Below are 18,720 nucleotides of genomic sequence, written 5' to 3' on the forward strand. Positions count from 1 at the left end.
TGGCACACAAAAGAAAAGGTTTGACTCTGCTAATAACATTTTTTTGTGGGGAATTACTGGGAAAAACCCTTTGGTAATGTTCCACTGCAACTCCTTCTAACTCACTGTTCCCCAAACTTTTCACGGTCGCACCCCCTCCTTCCCCCCCGAGCTAGGACCAGGAGCAGGGCTGTAGTTCCTGGGGGAAGGGGAGGGGCACGGACAGGGGGCTGGGGCTGCAGCTGGGGGCGGGGCTGGGGCTGGGAGCAGAGCCGGGACAGGTGGCGGGGCTGAGGCAGAGGCCAGGAGCGGAAGCTGTGGTCGGGCCATGATTGGGGGCCAAGGCTGGGGGGTGAGGCTGGAGCAGAGCCAGGGGTGGGGCTGGAGCGGAGCTGGGAGTGGAACAGGGCTGGTTAGCGCTCCGTGGCTGTTCCCCATAGGGGCTGTCCAGGGCCCTGCTCCACCCCCCCCCAAATGTTCCTCCACACCCCCCCTAGGGGGGTGCGCTCCACAGTTTGGGGACCATTGTTCTAACTACATGTCTGGATTCTTTTTCTGGTATCAAGTATCAGAGGGGTAGCCGTGTTAGTCTGGATCTGTAAAAAACGACAGAGTCCTGTGGCACCTTATAGACTAAAAGATGTATTGGAGCATAAGCTTTCTTGGGTGAATACCCACTTCGTCAAACACATGTAATGGAAATTTCCAGAGGCAGGTATAAATATGCAGGCAAGAATCAGTCTAGAGATAATGAGGTTAGTTCAATCAGGGAGGATGAGGCCCTCTTCTAGCAGTTGAGGTGTTTCTGGTATATCTTCCACACTGAGGATCTCCCAGCAGAATTTGGCTAGGACAAGATCCAGGCCAAAGGTAACCGGGGTCGAATGCTTTATTTTACTGCTTTTTTAGCACTGGGGGGAGGGAGGAAATACCATCTTTTTCTGTGATGGCACAACACTGAGTTTGCAATACCCTTCTTCCTTAAAGGCCTTGTCTCTGTCCAAAGTTGCACTTCTGTGGTTTGAAACACAGAATGGACACACTTCATTCAGTTTAAGCTAGTCTCATTACACTGCCTGTTCTTAAAGTTGTCTAACACTTCCAAGTATAAAACCCTGTTTTCAGTTGCAATAACTTTGCTAAATTGTAACTGTTTGGGCTGAAATTTTCCAGGCTTGGTTGTCTGCCTCAGGCTGCATTTTTCTGGAAAATTTCAGCCAAAACAGTTCAGTTGTTTCTAAGAATGAGATCAGTGAAAAATACGTTGTTTTTCCCATGTTTAAAAATTCTGATGACCTTTTCTTTGAAAAAAACCATGCTTTGGAACACGGACTTGAAATTTGGCAAGGGGGTGGCCTTTGTGTGAGGGATGTGCCTTTTGGTGTCCATATGAAAATCTGTCTAAATTTGGCCAAGTTTTATAAACCTTCAAAAAATCACGACTTGCACATGCTCAGTAAAGACTTGCTAGGGTTTCACAGCTAAAAACTCCAAAAATTCCATCTGCACTAGGCATCCTCCACTCAGGGCTGAACGTGTCTTTCCCTGCTATTGCAGCTCTGAACTGCTGTGAGCCAGGCTGGGGCTGGTCATCGGAATAGAAGGCAAGAGAGCCTGTCTTTCCTGTGTTCTCTGTGATGCCCCTGCTGGCAGCCAGGCATGTGGACAAGAGCTGGAACTGGGGGTGGGAGGAGTAGATTGAGACAAGAGACTGGGAGGATTTTTTCGGGGAGGGACACACACAACTGGGATTGGAGGTTGGCAGGAGTTGGAAGGAGACTGGGACTGGCTGGGCAAGGTGACTGGGAGCTGGAGAGGGAAATAGGGAATGGAGATTATGTGGAGAAAATGATGGGAGCTAGTGGGATAAGAGTAGGTCTGGAAACCATTGGGGCACGGGGAAGGATGTGGGAGACAGATCTGACAAGCAACTGGATAAGGAGACTGGGGACAAGGAGCCGGGGGTGGGTAGGAAAGCGGGTTGGGCAAAGAGACTAGGGTGGAGAAGCTGGAAGTGTGTTGGGGAGAGTTCGAAGTGGACAGGACAGAAGGGGTCAAACTTGGGGAATGGACAGAAGAGTCTGGGCCCAGCTGAGCAGACTCCACTGCAGAGGCTGGAATGGAAACCATCGTTTCTGAGTCTCACCATTCCTCTGCTGTCAGCACATACTTGTGAAGGGCCGTGGCAAAGGGTGTCATTCCCCTCTGGTGCTGGTCGAAACAAAGGATGATAACCTATTGCTGCTATCAGCTACTTTGTTATCTCAAGTGGGATAGGTTTGTGTGATGGATCCACCCCTGCTGATTATCCTTGTGGGCGTCAATAGGATGCCACGTGGTGGAATTTCTGATTTTTCAGTCTGCCTTTAAAAAAAAAAAAAAGCGAAGGAATTATACACAAAAAACTATGTTAAAAAACATTATTATTAACATTGCAATGTCAAGCACTGAAATGTTAGAAAATGCCAAAATTAAGGTTGCTTGTGCATGTGCAGTATGATGCAGTCTTTCATTACATGATCCCATACTTTTTTTTTACACAATACCCCTGCCTCATTCAGTGCACAGGATGGACCTGCTCTGGGGATAAATCTGGTTTCTGTACAGGACCCCTGCTTCATTTGTTGCAGAAATTGGAAGCTGTGTAGTGAATGAGGCGGGGGACTGCAGGAAGAGAAGGGAAGGTCTCATGGAGAAAACAATTAAATGCTGCCCTGGAGAACTGAATTCTATTCCTGCCTGCCACAGAGTTCCTCTGCAATGCTAGTTAAGCAACTAGTCAAACTTTTCACAGGTTGTCGCTAATTATGTATTCCTCGTTTTCTGGGTGCTTGACTTGAGAGCCTGGGGTCTGATTTGCAGATGTTCAGAGCACTCATAGCTGCAACTGAAGCTGGGAACTGTTCTTTGATCATATAAAATGCAATATAAGGTTAAATACTGTGAAAAATCAGGTTCTAGATGTCTCGAATTGAAGGTCCAGAGTTAGTGGATACTTTTGACCGTAACCTCACTGTGCCTGAGTTGCCAGTCTGTAAAATGGTGATAATATGGGTCCCTCATCTCAGAGGAGTGTTGTTAAAATATATGTATTAATACGTATGAAGCACTCACATCTATAAGTGATGAGCGCCATAAAAAAGCTCATGAGGAAATAATGCTGTATTCAGAGCAAAGTTTGAACAGTGTGCAGTAAATAAAGCCTGGGCCACTCATTGGACAAGGGGAAACAAAACAATGAATAGCTGCTCATTAAGCAAGCACTGTCCATTCTGTAGACTAAATGAGGCCGGAGCCTTATAGAATAAATACATAGTCTGTGGAAAAAATATGTAATCATGTAATTAAAGACTGTATCATAAAGGAGACACACAAGAAGGCTGAATTAAGACTGAACAGGCAACCTTAATTCTTGCATTTCCTTGATTTTTTGCAACAATAACAACATTCTTTTAATTTTTTTGTGTTTGTGTGCAATATCAATTTAGCTTAAGTTGGTTCCTTACTGAATTAAGCTAAACTAATATAAACCAGGTTTAAGTCCAATTAAAAGTGTCTACACTGATTTTTTGTTTAACAAGTGTTACTTTGGATCTTGACTACTCCTCAATTAAGCCTTTCTTTCAACAGCATCTTACAATTTAGGCTATGAACTAAGCCTGCTTTGGAGTGAAGCTACTATCCATTTTGTCAGGAGGAGATGCTGCAGTATCAGGGTACGTCTTCACTTACATCCGGGTCCGGATGTAAGCAATCGGCTTTCTGAGTTCGATTTATCGCGTCTGGTTAAGACGCGATAAATCGATCCCGGAAGTGCCCCGGATCGATCCCGGAAGTGCTCGCCTTCGACGCTGGTACTCCAGCTCGGCGAGCGGAGTACGCAGCATCGACGGGGGAGCCTTCCTGCCGCGTCTGGACCGCGGTAACTTCGGACTAAGGTACTTCGAATTCAGCTACGTTATTAACGTAGCTGAATTTGCGTACCTTAGTCCGAAGTGGGGGGGTTAGTGTAGACCTGGCCATAGTGTGAAGCAGACCCTCCCTTTCCCCCAGAGCAGAGTGTCACATTCAGTGCTCCCAACTCACTGTGGTCTGGGACCGAGAGACTGACCTTTTAAACTCTAAACCAGGGATCGGCAACCTTTCGGACGTGATGTGCCGAGTCTTCATTTATTCACTCTAATTTAAGGTTTCGCGTGCCAGTAATACATTTTAACGTTTTTAGAAGGTCTCTTTCTATAAGTCTGCATATATAACTAAACTATTGTTGTATGAACAGAGGTTCTCAACTGCGGGATGGGAGCGGGGAGGGTGTGCCTGACTTTCTGGGAGGATGTGGTGAGCCATCTGATAGTTTGGTGGTTAGGGTGGGAGGAGGTAAGTACCAGGCTGCAGCACCACTTGTTCAGGTTTGGCCCAGCTGCCCTTCCGTCATGACACGGAGGTAGGCTGACCAGATGTCCCGATTTTATAGGGACAGTCCCGATTTTTGGGTCTTTTTCTTATATAGGCTCCTATTACCCCCCACCCCCTGTCCCGATTTTTCACATTTGCTGTCTGGTCACCCTACACGGAGGTGACAGAGCGAGTGAGTGGCATTCTTTTCTGGTGTGTAGGGTTGCACTGCCACTCTTTCTCCCCCCCCCCCCCCCCCCACTGGTCCCTGTGCAAGTGTACTGAGTGCATATTGGTTAATCCAAGCCTGCCTGTTAGGAGCACCATTGCTAAGTTAATTTGAAAAGTACCCCAGTTAGACAGACAGCTGCAGGAGTTATGTCATCCAGTATTTAAAGGTTTGGGTTTAATTCTCCTTTCACATCAGTTTTATACCAATGTATTTCCATTGATTTCAGTGTAGTTACTCCTAATTTAATTTTGGTCCTTTGTTTTACTGTATGTTAAACATTTGTAAAGTGTTAAAAGAAATACAGAAAAATACAAAATCATTAGCGGTGGAGCTGAAGATAGATAATATAGTTAATATGTGCTGTTATAGTTAGGCTTGTAAGGATTAGATTTTTATAGGTAAATGTCTATTTTCCCAGGCATGCACAAACTGAAAATATATTTCCATTGATAATTCACAGAGAGGCAAAGTAAGAAAAATGGTGCTCGAGAACTTATTAGATCTGATTTCAGGATATTTATTTTGTATACTTTGACATGTGATGTTGACAGTGTGTTTTAACATTGTCCAATAATGGGTTAACTTTTTGAATATCAGTGTCTGCTGTCATTAAATAATTGTCTGATCCCACAAAATAATTACACAACTGTGAAAATAAAAAAGTTTAAAAATAAACACCAATATTATCTATCAAAATTATAAAAAACAAAAATTGATTTCTGCCAAGCTTAGTTATAGTGAAACATATACGTACAGGTTAGAATTAAAATCAATAAAAAAATATTGCTCCCTTTAACTCTACCCATTGCATAAATTGGAGTCAATAATCATGCCAACTTGTTGTGTTCTGACATTGGCAGGGTATGAGTATTGAGCCTGTTAACAGAATAAGTAATCTGTAGAGAATAAAAATCAATAGGTATGTTTTGTAAACCTACCAACAAATATGTTCTATTTGTCTGAATTCAGCATTGATGAAATAGTAGGTGTCCAAGATTGCACCTTGAACCAGCAAAAATAGATAGTCAAGAATATACTGTGCATTAGGTGGTTGACTTAGGTGTGTTGTACTGTTTGCAAAGCACTTTGAGATCCTTGGTGAAAGAAACAACATAGGACAAAATAATAATAATGAATTCTCAACTTTGCCTTCCTGTATTGACCTCCCACCCCCTTTTTGGATATTTGTAATTGTCTCATTAAGGTAACTTAAGCACATTTGTAAGTTTATGTAAGTGAATAGTTCCACTGACTTAATGGTACCATTCATGTGCTTAAATTTACAAACGTGCTTAAGTACATCTCTGAATTGGAGCCTTTAATTCTTAGACCAACTGATAACTTCCTGTCTACCAGCCAAATGCCTAAATATGAAGGGGCATGCAGGTGTCCTTGGTACTAAAACTTTTAATCAGTTAAATCACAAGATTTGAGAGTTTATGGCAATAGTATTGTCTAATGACCCAAATTAGTTTTCAGCAACAAGTCTTTCATCAAGATTTTTTTAATACATTTAGGTAAAATCAGTGGGAGTTTTACAATTGACATCAAGGGAGCCAAGATTTCACACTTTATTTAGCTGCTAAAGGAGATTTTTACCATGAGCTCTCCTGTTCCTATGGATGATGTTCATAGCCCCAACTACTTAAACAAAGGAAATGGTTAAAATATATTGCTTCTCTTTCTGCCAGCTGGCCACAGTGTAAGACTAACAGCCTTCATTGATTCATTGGCATAGAAGGCTGTAGATCATTGTGGTTGGAAAGATCTGTTAATTAATAATGGCTAGAGTCCTGTCTGAGATTAATTTACAGGAATGAACACACTCAGGGCTTAGACAGTCTTCTGTGCTTGATAATGATTGTATGGTCAAATTGTTACATACTTATTCTACAAAGTAATGTACTACAGTGAACATTCACTAACTGGATTTCAAACCACATTTCAGAGCTTAATTATCTTTTATATATTTTTCTACTCCAATAACTGCATAGATGGGATCATTGTAAGTCCAGTTTGCTTGTTTGTTTCTTTTTGACAGTTTTCTGATGTTTAATTTTCTTTTTAAGTTACTGTATAGCTGTGGAAAAACAGATTACCAGATGTGAACGAGATATATTTTTACACCTGAATAATTCAAAATCTGCTTCATTTTACAGAAAAAATTGTCATGTTGATTTATGTATTTAATTAACTTTATTTAAGGGAGTAGTCCCATTGGCTTCATAGACCCATAGTCAATGAGACTATTCACATCTGAAAAGTTAAGCATGTGCTTAAGCCTTTGCAGGATCAGGGCCTTAGCTTAATTTTTTTTTAAAAGAGAAAACATTTCCATAGCTTGTGGTATTAAACTTTCAAAAATGGCTATTTAATACACTGAGTAACTGCTTTCTGTAGGGAAGCTTGATAGGCATCTTTTCATGACACTTTCCCTGAAATGCCCTACCACCTCATGCTTTTTCATTTCAAGTATTATGTTAAATCTATTACAGTTTCTCTATATTCAAATTAGAATTGTAAAAATCTTAAGAAGCCCAGTAGAGGACAAAGAAATAAATACAAAGTTGAACTTGAATTTAGGCAACCCTGTTTATTAAAAACAGTAGTTCTCAAACTTTTGTACTGGTGACCCCTTTCACATAGGAAGCGTCTGAGTGGGACCCCCCTCCCCTTATACATTAAAAACACTTTTTATATATTTAATACCATTATAAATGCTGGAGGCAAAGGGGAGTTTGGGGTGAAGACTGATAGCTCGTGACCTCCCATGTAATAACCTTGTGACCCCCTGAGGGGTCCCAACCCCTGTTTGAGAACCCCTGATTAAAAATGTACTACTTACTGTGATTTGCCTTAACAGTGACTAGTTTAGGTAAGTATCTAAATACAAAAGCACCAGAAAAACATTTTAATACTAAGTCTAGAAATGAGAAGATTTTCACTTGGGATACTGTTACTTTAAAACCACTATACAGTACAAAAATACAAATATTGAAACATAAAAATACAAACTCAATGGGGGCAGTGGGATTTCACAGTGCAAGTCAAATTGTTCAGGTTCTTTCACAAATGTTAAAAGAGAACAGCAAGGAAATTCAGAGTTAAGGGTGCAATGTTAGACTCCATGTTGTGCCTGAATACTTGTCAGTATTTGCAATACCTGCATCTAAAATAAGGCTCTGCCTTAAACTCTGGAAATGCCTTTAAAGGTCAATGTAAAAGTAGGGGTGCCCTGATAACTCTTTTGGATTCTGTGAGCACTGGGGCCCGTAACTAGTCAGGGATCTTGTGGTGAAGGTAAGGTGTGGAGAGTGCTATCTCCAGAGTGTTGTGCTCCTATTTTCCCTGCATTGTGGAAGCTCCTTCTTGAATGCACAACAGTGATCAGACTCTGCAGGGTATTGGGAGTCAGAAGGGGTTGCGCTCTGATGTTCTGCTCTCATCTGGCATTGGCCCCTCTGCATATAGGTTAGTACTACTTGAGGCAGCATGATGGAGGCATTGGTCAAGACCACATGGTTACAGTTCAGACCATTCTAAGCCCTATTGGCAGATTCAAACTCTATCTCTTAGGTGGAGTAACTATTTCAACTAGAGCATGAAAATAATTTTTTTCTAGGAATTTGGAAAGTGATGATTAAAGCTGAGTATTTGCTACTTATAAAAAAAAAAAATCCTACCTATTTTAAATTCTCTCCCATTGCTTTACTCGCAGTTGGTGCGTTTTCAGAATTCCAAGATTCACATACTAATACAGCTAATTAGGCTGTTGGGAATGGGGCGGTTTTAATCCCTAAGTGATTTTTTGAGGGAAGGATTATTGGGAATCTTAACCTTTATGGACTAGAGACATAGAATATAGACAGTGATCAGACTAGACAGGTTTTAGCAGCAGTATAAAGATATCTGACTCGCCGTAAGCAAGTGCTGTACTTGTGTCAATTGACAGCTTTTACCGACTGGTTGGCTTAATTCATATGCATTCCATTCATATATGCACCTTAATTTAGGGTTTATGTAACTGAAAAACTCATTTATATACTAACTGAATAACTGTTATTTACACTCTTCCACCTGGAAGAGACCCATCCTTGTGTATCTTTATTATGTTAGTTAAGGATGGGGATTATTCTGCAATTAAGTGATAAACATACTACATTCCCCTTCTTCTGCCCTTCCCCCTCCTTAGGAGTTATTTGCACATAACACAATTTTATTTTTTTGTAGAGTCAAATGTAAAACCTTTGAATTCCGGGCAATTTCTGGTTTATACTTTCGGTAGTTTAATCACAAAAGCAAATAAAGTGGAAAACCACATCCTGCCTCCAGATTCTTTATAATGAAAAAAGTTCTAAGCTCCAGCCATTAAAGCCTACAAAGGATCACCATATTAGTGTGGTTTATGCAGAGCACTGTTTGAATACCTTAAGTACCAGTAGAATGACATGCAAATTTAATCTGAAAGGTGCATTTGCTCCAACCCTAGTGGGGCTTTCCTTGTCTTTGGGTACTAGTTTAAGAGACATTCCATGCGCTACTTTCAGTATTGTGTAGTGGATGCACATGAACACACACACACGTACACTCTTACTCAGTTATTTTAGAAAAATAGTTGTATAATATTTAATAATCACCGCTGCCTTGTATAGTTAACTTTTTATAAAGAGAGAGAGAAAATAGGCATGTTACCTGTTTTAAAGTAAGACTGGAAGTTGTATTATTAAATGAATTATTCATCAGACCATAGCAGAAAGGTGAGACTTTATTCTAGATAGTGCAGTTTAGTACCTGGGATCTTTTTTTATCTTCATTTCTAGCCAGACGACTGAGAGAGATGAAAGAGTGATGCTGCTTTATATTTTCGGTAAAATAAATAACTAAAAACAAGGCTTGCAGACAATCAGTCCAACAACAAATATGAGAGTAAGATTCATGAACTGGGAACAGATATACAGTAGTTAACTACCTGTTTTCCAGGGTGTTGTGTGGCAGATTAAAACTATATTCAAGAAAGAAATTTAGGATTAGTTGAAAGCAGTATGCTGCCTGACACTTGTGATATCTCTGATCGGAGGGAAGTATCTGTTAACAAATTAACAATGAAATCAGAGTCTGTATTTCACTTTGACTTTTTTTTTTTGCACTCACAATAATAGTATCAGAGTACTTTATCCTCACAATTCTCCTGTGACTAAAAGTTATATACTTCATGCTATTTTTAATCAGGCATATAATCAGTTGAAGTGTCAAAAAAGAGAGTTGGTGATTTTTCTGCTAGGAATTGTAACCCAATATCTTCTGGATGTATTTTTTATATTTTCCTCATATTCGTAATCATTTAGTTTCTAGCTTCTTAAAAGGATAACTCTTCAAACATTACTCGTATAAATATGTCGTCATAAAATGGGACAACTGTAACTCAGTTCAGCAAAATCATGTAGATTGAAATTTAAGTTTGCTTTGTTTTAGTTGGTCTTTTCTGCATATCTGTACTTTTAGGGTCTCTTGCCCCTCTTAAGCCCCAATCCTGTGGGCGGTGCTCAGTACCTCGCGTGAGGTACATAGCATCACACAGGATCCAGTGCATTAGCAGGAATAGAATTCTGTTGCGATAGTCAGTTGTATCAGTCTAAGGTGAGGTCTAGAGAGTTGATGTTGAGTAACTGCATTATTTCATTTCCTTTAATTTATCTTACTGGAATCCAGGCTTCAACTGCATTTGATCTTCATTCCTTTCTTTTTGTACTCTTCTATTTGAAAGTTGGTATTGTGGTGGCAGTTAGTTTTTCATCTGTTTGTCTAAAGTTACTAACAGAAAAACAGATCTTAACTTCTCATTTAAAAAATAATTTGTGCATAATAAAGAAAAACGTTAGAAATAAGGCACTGAATCATTGGTAATGGGAAAATAATTCAGGCACCAGTCATATTTATAACCATATATTAATATAATCCAGCAAACTAGTTTTCAGGATGAGCCTGACACAATAAAGTCCTGAGTGCAGAATCTTTAGTACCTTAGTACACTGCCCTTGTGAGGGAAGATCAGAACTTAGAACAAATGCCTCCTAAAATATAAAGTCTAGAATTCCGTTTATGTCCAGGAATCTCCAGTTTTAGGCTATGTCTATACTACGCAGCTTTTAGTGACAGGGCTGTGTCACTATAGCCATGTCACTAAAAGGCGCGCAGTGTAGTTGCTGTTTGTTGGCTCTCCTGCCAACAAAAAACTTCCACCCCCGACAGGCGGTGTCAGCGTTGTCGGCAGGAGACCACTCCCAGTGACAAAGAGCTGTTCACACCGGCGCTTGTCCTCTGCAAAACTTTTGTCTTTCGGGTGGGGTGTGTGTTTTTTTAGCATCTCTGAAAGACAAAAGTTTTGTCATTCAGTTGACAATGTAGACATAGCCTTAATAATGTAAGTGTATACCATCAAGCTTTGACCAGGTAGTCCTGTTCAACCTGTGTATCTTCCAGTTAAAACAAATTAAAATGTCTCTGAGGTAAAAGCTGTTAACAAATATATGTATTCAATTTTACCCTTGATAGGATACCCTGCCAAATTTAAAGACACGCAATACAGTGTAGGGCTAGTAACCCTTAATCAGATTCTACCACAGAGGAACCTGGCTCCACTGAAGTCAATGAGAGTTTCGCCATTGACTCAAATGGACCCAGAACTTAATACCCAGTGTTATATTTTTATTGGGTTATTCTACAGTTTTCAGATTATTCAAAGTTTAAAATTAAAAGCATATACTTTAGTTACGTTATGTTTATGGTACGTTGGGTGAATGCATCCATTTTTTTGTCCAAGAAACCCTCTCTTTGCTGTTGATTGGAGGCCCATTCAAGGACCTTTTAAAAAATTCATATCTATCTTAAAATGGCATGATTCTTCTTATAATGTAAGTTCATCAAGAGTAAAACCACAGTTCATCCTTCCTCTTTCCATACTGAGTTTGTCTCCTGATTACTATGCAGTATGTTCCATCGACGTACAAGGGGAAACCTTCCACATTAACTCCAAATTCTCCTGGCAGCCATTTCTCAAAAAACCTGTGGTGTACTTTCATCCTCTCTTTCCTCCAGTAAGTAAATTGTGTAGCCTTTGTCTTGACTTTTCAGTAGTTCTTAACATCTGCAACAATACTAATCTGTGATTTCACAACATTTGTGTGTTGCTCTAATTTGTCCATTTATTTAGCTATCCATTTTCCTCTTTGGGGAATCTACTACACAGCTCTCTCACTCTGCTAGGCTCTTGCAGTGCCAAAGGGCTGGTAGTACTTTAAAACCAAGTTTAGCAGGATAGTTAAGTGTTTAATTGGTTCTGTTATCTCTTTTCCAGCTTGCATGCCTTTGTTGTAGGCTTATGATGAATTGCAAAGAAAAAAAAGTGAGGTTGCACTTATGAGCTCTGCTCTCTTATGATGCCCCAGAATGCATATTTTCCACAGCATTTTGCACACCAGAATGTATAAAACAAAATAATTAAAGAGAACAGGACATTTGGAAACAATGCCATATATGGAAAACATGAAAGTTGCCAGAGCCCTGTGGGTCATCTCCATGGTCCAGCAGAGGTTTTTTTTGTTGCATTGATATAGAATGAGTAATGCTGGGTCGTAACGGCGTTAAGTTGGTCTGGACCATTTTGAAGGATCTACAAAGTTTTCTATTATTTGTTATGTGCTGGAGGCCTCTCCTATTCCAGTTAGTTCAGTGAATGGAATTTTTATTTCTAACTTTGCCTCCCTTCACGTATGTTCAATTTTCATTTCCCCTTTTTCTGATATAAATGTTTGGCTTAACATACTACCTTCTTACCAGAAAATGAGGAATGGAAAGGAGTTCATATGTGCAGTTTGGCAGAGGTAACATTGCTGTTGAAAAACTTACCCTTCTACATTTCCTGAATTTAATCGTTGTATTAGCACTTTTTTTACATTGTGTACGTTTGTACATATGTGTCCCATTTCTCATTTCCTACTTGTAACTATTACAATCACAGATAGCATGAAGCTGAGAAATATTGCGATTACATACCTTTGCCAACATATAAAGCAGCATTTTGTAGTTACAGATGTAGAGTTTTGTTCCCTTTCATTGAAGTGAGAGGCATATGTATTGCAAAGCTGGATTTTTGGGATGTGGAATGTCTGGGATGGAAACTCAGAGTGTGACATGATTTTCACTTCATGGAGAGGCATACCACATATCAGTATATGTTATATCTTTTTCTCACATTTCCATACTGTTGCCATGTCTAGTTGGCAGCCGGTTTCAAGCGGAGTGCCCCAAGGGTCGATCCTGGGGCCGGTTTTGCTTAATATCTTTATTAATGATCTGGAGGATGGTGTGGACTGCACTCTCAGCAAGTTTGCAGATGACACTAAACTGGGAGGCGTGGTAGATACACTGGAGGGTAGGGATCGGATACAGAGGGACCTAGACAAATTAGAGGATTGGGCCAAAAAAAACCTGATGAGGTTCAACAAGGACAAGTGCAGAGTCCTGCACTTAGGACGGAAGAATCCTATGCACTGCTACACACTAGGGACCGAATGGCTAGGTAGCAGTTCTGCAGAAAAGGACCTAGGGGTCACAGTGGACGAAAAGTTGGATATGAGTCAACAGTGTGCTCTTGTTGCCAAGAAGGCTAACGGCATTTTGGGCTGTATAAGTAGGGGCATTGCCAGCAGATAGAGGAACGTGATCATTCCCCTTTATTCGACATTGGTGAGGCCTCACCTGGAGTACTGTGTCCAGTTTTGGGCCCCACACTACAAGAAGGATGTGGAAAAATTGGAAAGAGTCCAGCGGAGGGCAACAAAAATGATTTGGGGTCTGGAGCACATGACTTATGAGGAGAGGCTGAGGGAACTGGGATTATTTAGTCTGCAGAAGAGAAGAATGAGGGGGGATTTGATAGCTGCTTTCAACTACCTGAAGGGGGGTTCCAAACAGGATGGAGCTCGGCTGTTCTCAGTAGTGGCAGATGACAGAACAAGGAGCAATGGTCTCAAGTTGCAGTGGGGGAGGTCTAGGTTGGATATTAGGAAACACTATTTCACTAGGAGGGTGGTGAAGCACTGGAATGCGTTACCTAGGGAGGTGGTGGAATCTCCTTCCTTGGAGGTTTTTAAGGCCCGGCTTGACAAAGCCCTGGCTGGGATGATTTAGTTAGGAATTGATCCTGCTTTGAGCAGGGCGTTGTACTAGATGACCTCCTGAGGTCCCTTCCAACCCTGATATTCTATGATTCTATGATTTTCCAGGATGTGGTGTTCAGTTAAACACAATGAAAGATATTTTTAAAAATATGTTAAGTTTGTAATGATGTACTCTTCGATTACTTACGTATAATGTTTCCCAGTATATATCTGTCAGAAATAGAAAAGTTTGAATGTATAGACAAGTGTATAACCATTCATAAGTTTACAGACACAAAATCCCACCAGAGAATGTTAGAAATCCACAATATGTCTGTCAGTGCTGGATTTTACATTTGAATGTGAATGAGCTTTCTTAAAATGTGTAAAATCACATGAGGCAGACCACTCTCTATTGACTGTTTATCAGAGGATGCCCATTTACCTTTTTTGTTCTCAGAACATGAAATATATCGTGCTTGTAAAATGTGCTCCTGATATGTTAGATTCAGACTGTAGGATGCAAATAACTGGTGTATTTGGTAAGATTAATACCATGCTACCATTTTCATTTTAATTGAGAACGGACATATTAGCAAAGCATGTCCTGCGTAATATGCTTTTTGGAAGGGCAGTAGAATTCCAAGAACAATAGTTTTGTTTGCAGCCTGGTTCTAGCCTCTGAAAAACACAGGTTATTTCACCTTTTGATGATGCTATGCATGTTAACATTTGCAATCAGATGCCTTGTAAATCTTGGTGATTTTTGGTTTTGATTCAGATTTATAGATTCAAATCTTCTTGTGAGAGTTTTGTGTTCTCTATATTTTTGCACAGTTTTGTAAAGGACTGTGGTGGGTTAAAGCCCAGTTCTGTTCTGCCCAAACAGATGCCCACAGAGCTCTTGTTGAAGTCAAGGCAAATGGAATGGGCATATTTGAGGACATAAATGTATTCTTGGAGTATAACATAAAAGTGAACCGTAAGTAATAGGGGCCCTAGTGATTAAAATGGCTTGGCACATGTGTTCACTGGGGGGGAGAAGATGTGCCCAAGCAGGGAAGCACCAAAGGATCCAGCCCATGCACGTTAAAGCACACCACAGGGAGTCTGGTTGGATGGGTGTGTTCTGGGGGAGAGAGGAGAGTTTATCCATGGCATGTGGCCGGGGATTCCAAGTAGTCCCACACACCATGGATAACCTCCCCAACCCCAAAGAATGCAGATCACCCATACAATTGGGCTCCCCATTGCGCAGTGGAGTATCCTGGTTCTGCTGCATTTTGGGACTTTTGAACCCATGAATGAGGTAGGATGGGCACGGCTTAGGCTTAACTCTGTATTCTCCATAGCAGTATGCTTACCCCTTGCTTCTCTACTTTGCTGTACAAATGACACATTGAGCTTGTCCTTGCACCCATTGTGAAAAATGTCTGAAAGCGCTGGCATTGTTTTAGCCTCATGCAGAGCTGTCACGTTCTGGGTTGCAGTCCAGACCAGTGAGGGGTTGTCATCACCTGCTTTATAACTCTGGGTGCCTCAAATGTTCTGCTGCTGTGGCTCACACCCTGGGTGTCAACAGCCAGCAGATTAGCATGGAGTATCCTGAGTGTTTGCGTGCTGTGCCGCCCTGGTTCTGCACTCTTGCCCCAGCAGCCTGCCTACAACGCAATAGCCCCACTCTAGTCACTATCACCCAGTTATCGTATGCAGGGGTGACCCCAACACACTCTTAGTCCTGAATTTCTCCAGATCTGTCAACCCTGAAGTGTCCAGGCCTCTTGTGGAACACTCAGAGAAATAATAAGGTTTGTTTGCACCTCTAAAGAGACAAAATACACAGTTTATCACGTTAACACAAATCAGCACTGGCATGGTTTAGATTTAAAGTAAGACAAGTTTATTAACAAGAGAAGATAGGATTTTAAGTGAGTTCAAGTGAAAAGGATAGAGTTAGAAATGATTACAAGCAAATAAAAATGAAAAATGCTTTCTAGAAGAAACTAAAACTTAACAAAACTACAGTCTTGATACAAGAGAAGAATTTTTTCACAGTAGCCATATTAAAATAGTGCTTGTAGCTATGCTTGACTCAAATGAGTTTAATTGGGAAATTAATATGACTTTTTGTGTGCCATCAACTTATTTATTAAATTGCAAGAACTATAACTGGTTAACAGAGAATAAGAGTCATTGTTTTAATAGTATGAACAAAGTGGTTGCTCTGAGTAAAAAGTGGGGCCAGAAATAATTTAATAAAGATTTTCCAAAATCATGTCAATGGGCTGAGAGTAGTCTGCAGTATTTTCTACTTTGAGGCATATTCAAAATAGAAAAATAACATAATAGCATTTAATTGCTGAATTTGTTTGAGTGTAACATTAATTTTTGCTGTGGTTGGGAAGCAATTTTAAAAAATACAATGGACAGTGGAACCATAGTTCCAACTCTTATCAAGTTTTATTAAGCTTCTTTGATTCTATACTTTGTGTTGATACTTTCTCTATGCAAGTTAAAATGCTAATTTTAGGCTAGACCTTTCTTTGTGATATTGCAATATTAAATTTTAAATGGTAACTGCTGATTTAATTAACTCTTATTATATTTAAAGTACAGTATATTATTTAAGCATGGTTTAAGAAGTGCACAAAGAGCAACCTTGTAAATACGTGTTTTATCCCATTTACCTTTTTGACAGGAGAATTAGATGACAGAGAGCAGGCAAAGCTGGAAGTAAAAGTATGGGATCCAGATAGCCCCCTTACTGATCGTCAGATTGACCAGTTTTTAGTTGTAGCACGGTAAGCCTGAAATCCTCTAATCCCAGAAAAATACTTTTTCCTCCTATAAACCCTGTAGACCATTGACTGCTTATTCCCCTATCTGTTGTTCCACAACTTGTTTAACGTTCTATGTTTATCTTGCAGTTAGGTAAGAGAAAACCATTAGAATGGAACATGATGCATATCTATTTTAAAGTAAATTATATAGGAAAGGAATATATTTCTGAATTTCTTCCAGACTTCATACTTTTGCAGATCTTGGCAGAGTTCGCTGGAGGGCATAAGCCCCTTCTTAAAATTTTAATGTTGATATTCTTTTCCAACTCCACTTTCTCCTCAGAATAAATGAAGCAGGATTTCAGCACTACCTTTTTAGTCTGGTACTGTAGTATTTGAAATTGCTGAATGTAACAAAGATTAAGATTATAATTCAAGCAAATGTAAACCAATGGAATGACTGAAGAACTCGTGACATTTGCATGTAATCCAACTGTCACATACACTGCAATTATTTTCAGTGAATAGCAGAAGATTTTGAAGTATACCACAATAATTCATTACTATGTCCTACTCTTCATTAGGGAAAAACTCTGGTTGGGTAATATCATAAACTAGCATACTTTTAGGATATGTCTACACTGCAGCTGGGAGTGTGCCTCTCAGGCTGAGTACAGAGGCTGTATTTGAATTACAGTGCTAAAAATAGCACTGTGAATGTTATGGCAGGGGCAGCAGCACAGGATAGCCGTCAGAGTACAAACTCACCTGATCTCCTGGGTTCATACTGAGGTGGCCAGCCTGAGTCGCCACGTCCACACTCCTATTTTAGCATGTTAGTTCAAGCAGAGCTAGCGCATGTCTTTCTGCTTGGTCTAGGAGGCTCTCTCCCAGGTGCAGTGTAGACATATCCTCGGAGGCCTGTGACAGAGCCCTGCTGAAGTTCAGATATGCCCTTTTTCAAACATTTTTAGATAGATTTCTGAAACTTCTACTCTTTCAAAAACAGTGATGTTTTCCATTGAAAGAGTAAAACCATTACCCTCATACAGTCTCTTTTCCCTGTCCTATAATAAATGCTTACAGTAAACCTTATTGCTCCACCTACTACAAACGAAGGAAGCAGAGGACTACCTGTCAATGCTAGTGTAAAGGCACCAGCCTGCCTTCTTCCCTCTCAGTAATTTTGCTTCTCTATTCTGAAAGCAGACTGCAGCCTTACATCTTTTTAGTCTAAGAACCTTAATTTATCTTCTTCCCAGCTCTTGTTCTTTCTTATCTTCTTTCTGGACAACATGTGTCTGGAGAAGGAAAATCAGAGGGAGAGGAAGGCAGAGAGAAGCTCTGCTTTCAATTCCATAGCCTGTGTCATGTAGGGAAATGGGCTTGTGGGTCACACCTCCCTCTGATCTCAGGTGCTAGCTCATCTAGGATCAGTCCTCCTCTGATCAGTAAATGTGTACTGTTCCTTTGACACATCTCTCCTCCCTGTATTGCTTCTTGCTTGCACAGCAGCATATTGCTCTTGCCAGCAAGTAGATCCACTAGCAAGCTGGAGAGATGGAAGTTTGAAGCTGAATCCCTTCAGAAGATCATGCTGCCTTATCTCCGCTGAGCAGACCCCCTTGGGGAAGCTGAAGAGATGCAAGGCGGAGTCTGAGCAACTTCAGAAGGGCATGCTACTGTACTTCCCTGCACCTCGTGCACTTCTTGGGAGATTACAGAGTTGCTGGGTCAGAACTTGACCCCATTCACTTAGGAGTTGATAAGTCCCTGTGTGGAAGGTTTCCATTGTGGTGGGGGTGTCTTTTGGGGATGCCAGTTTTTCTCATCTATTTAAGGTCTTTTAGGCTGCTATCTCCATTGGTCTCCCAATGGGAAATGGATTCCCCCTGACTATTAGGGAAGTCTTCTCTGCTTTAGCATTTAGACATTTGATCTTTGTCTGAGCCGAAGAGATTTTCTTCTGATTTTCTTTAGAAGATCATCTTTCCAGTTAAAAGAGACTAGATGTGCGAGTGCCAATTAATAGCAGTGAGTCAGCTTGAGTATTTCCCCACAGGAGAAGATTGCTGTCTCACTGACAATTTCCTCTGTTAGCAGAGCTCATCTCAGGGGAGCACATTAGTTCCCTAGAGAGATACCTTTCTCTGTCCTATAGTGCACACAGTAATAA

General features: G+C 40.5%; 1 protein-coding gene across 2 annotated transcripts in view; it reads left to right on the forward strand.

Annotated features, from left to right (window-relative positions):
* The window catches only part of MTA3 (metastasis associated 1 family member 3), a 150,937-nt gene that overhangs the window by 67,277 nt on the left and 64,940 nt on the right, over positions 1-18,720 (forward strand). For both annotated transcript variants that reach the window (XM_065400884.1, XM_065400885.1), the window contains one exon: positions 16,463-16,565. In XM_065400884.1, the coding sequence (XP_065256956.1) occupies positions 16,463-16,565 (103 nt within the window). The remainder of the gene's footprint in view (positions 1-16,462; positions 16,566-18,720) is intronic.

Source organism: Emys orbicularis, chromosome 3, assembly GCF_028017835.1.
Source record: "Emys orbicularis isolate rEmyOrb1 chromosome 3, rEmyOrb1.hap1, whole genome shotgun sequence".
Taxonomy (NCBI): domain Eukaryota; kingdom Metazoa; phylum Chordata; order Testudines; family Emydidae; genus Emys; species Emys orbicularis.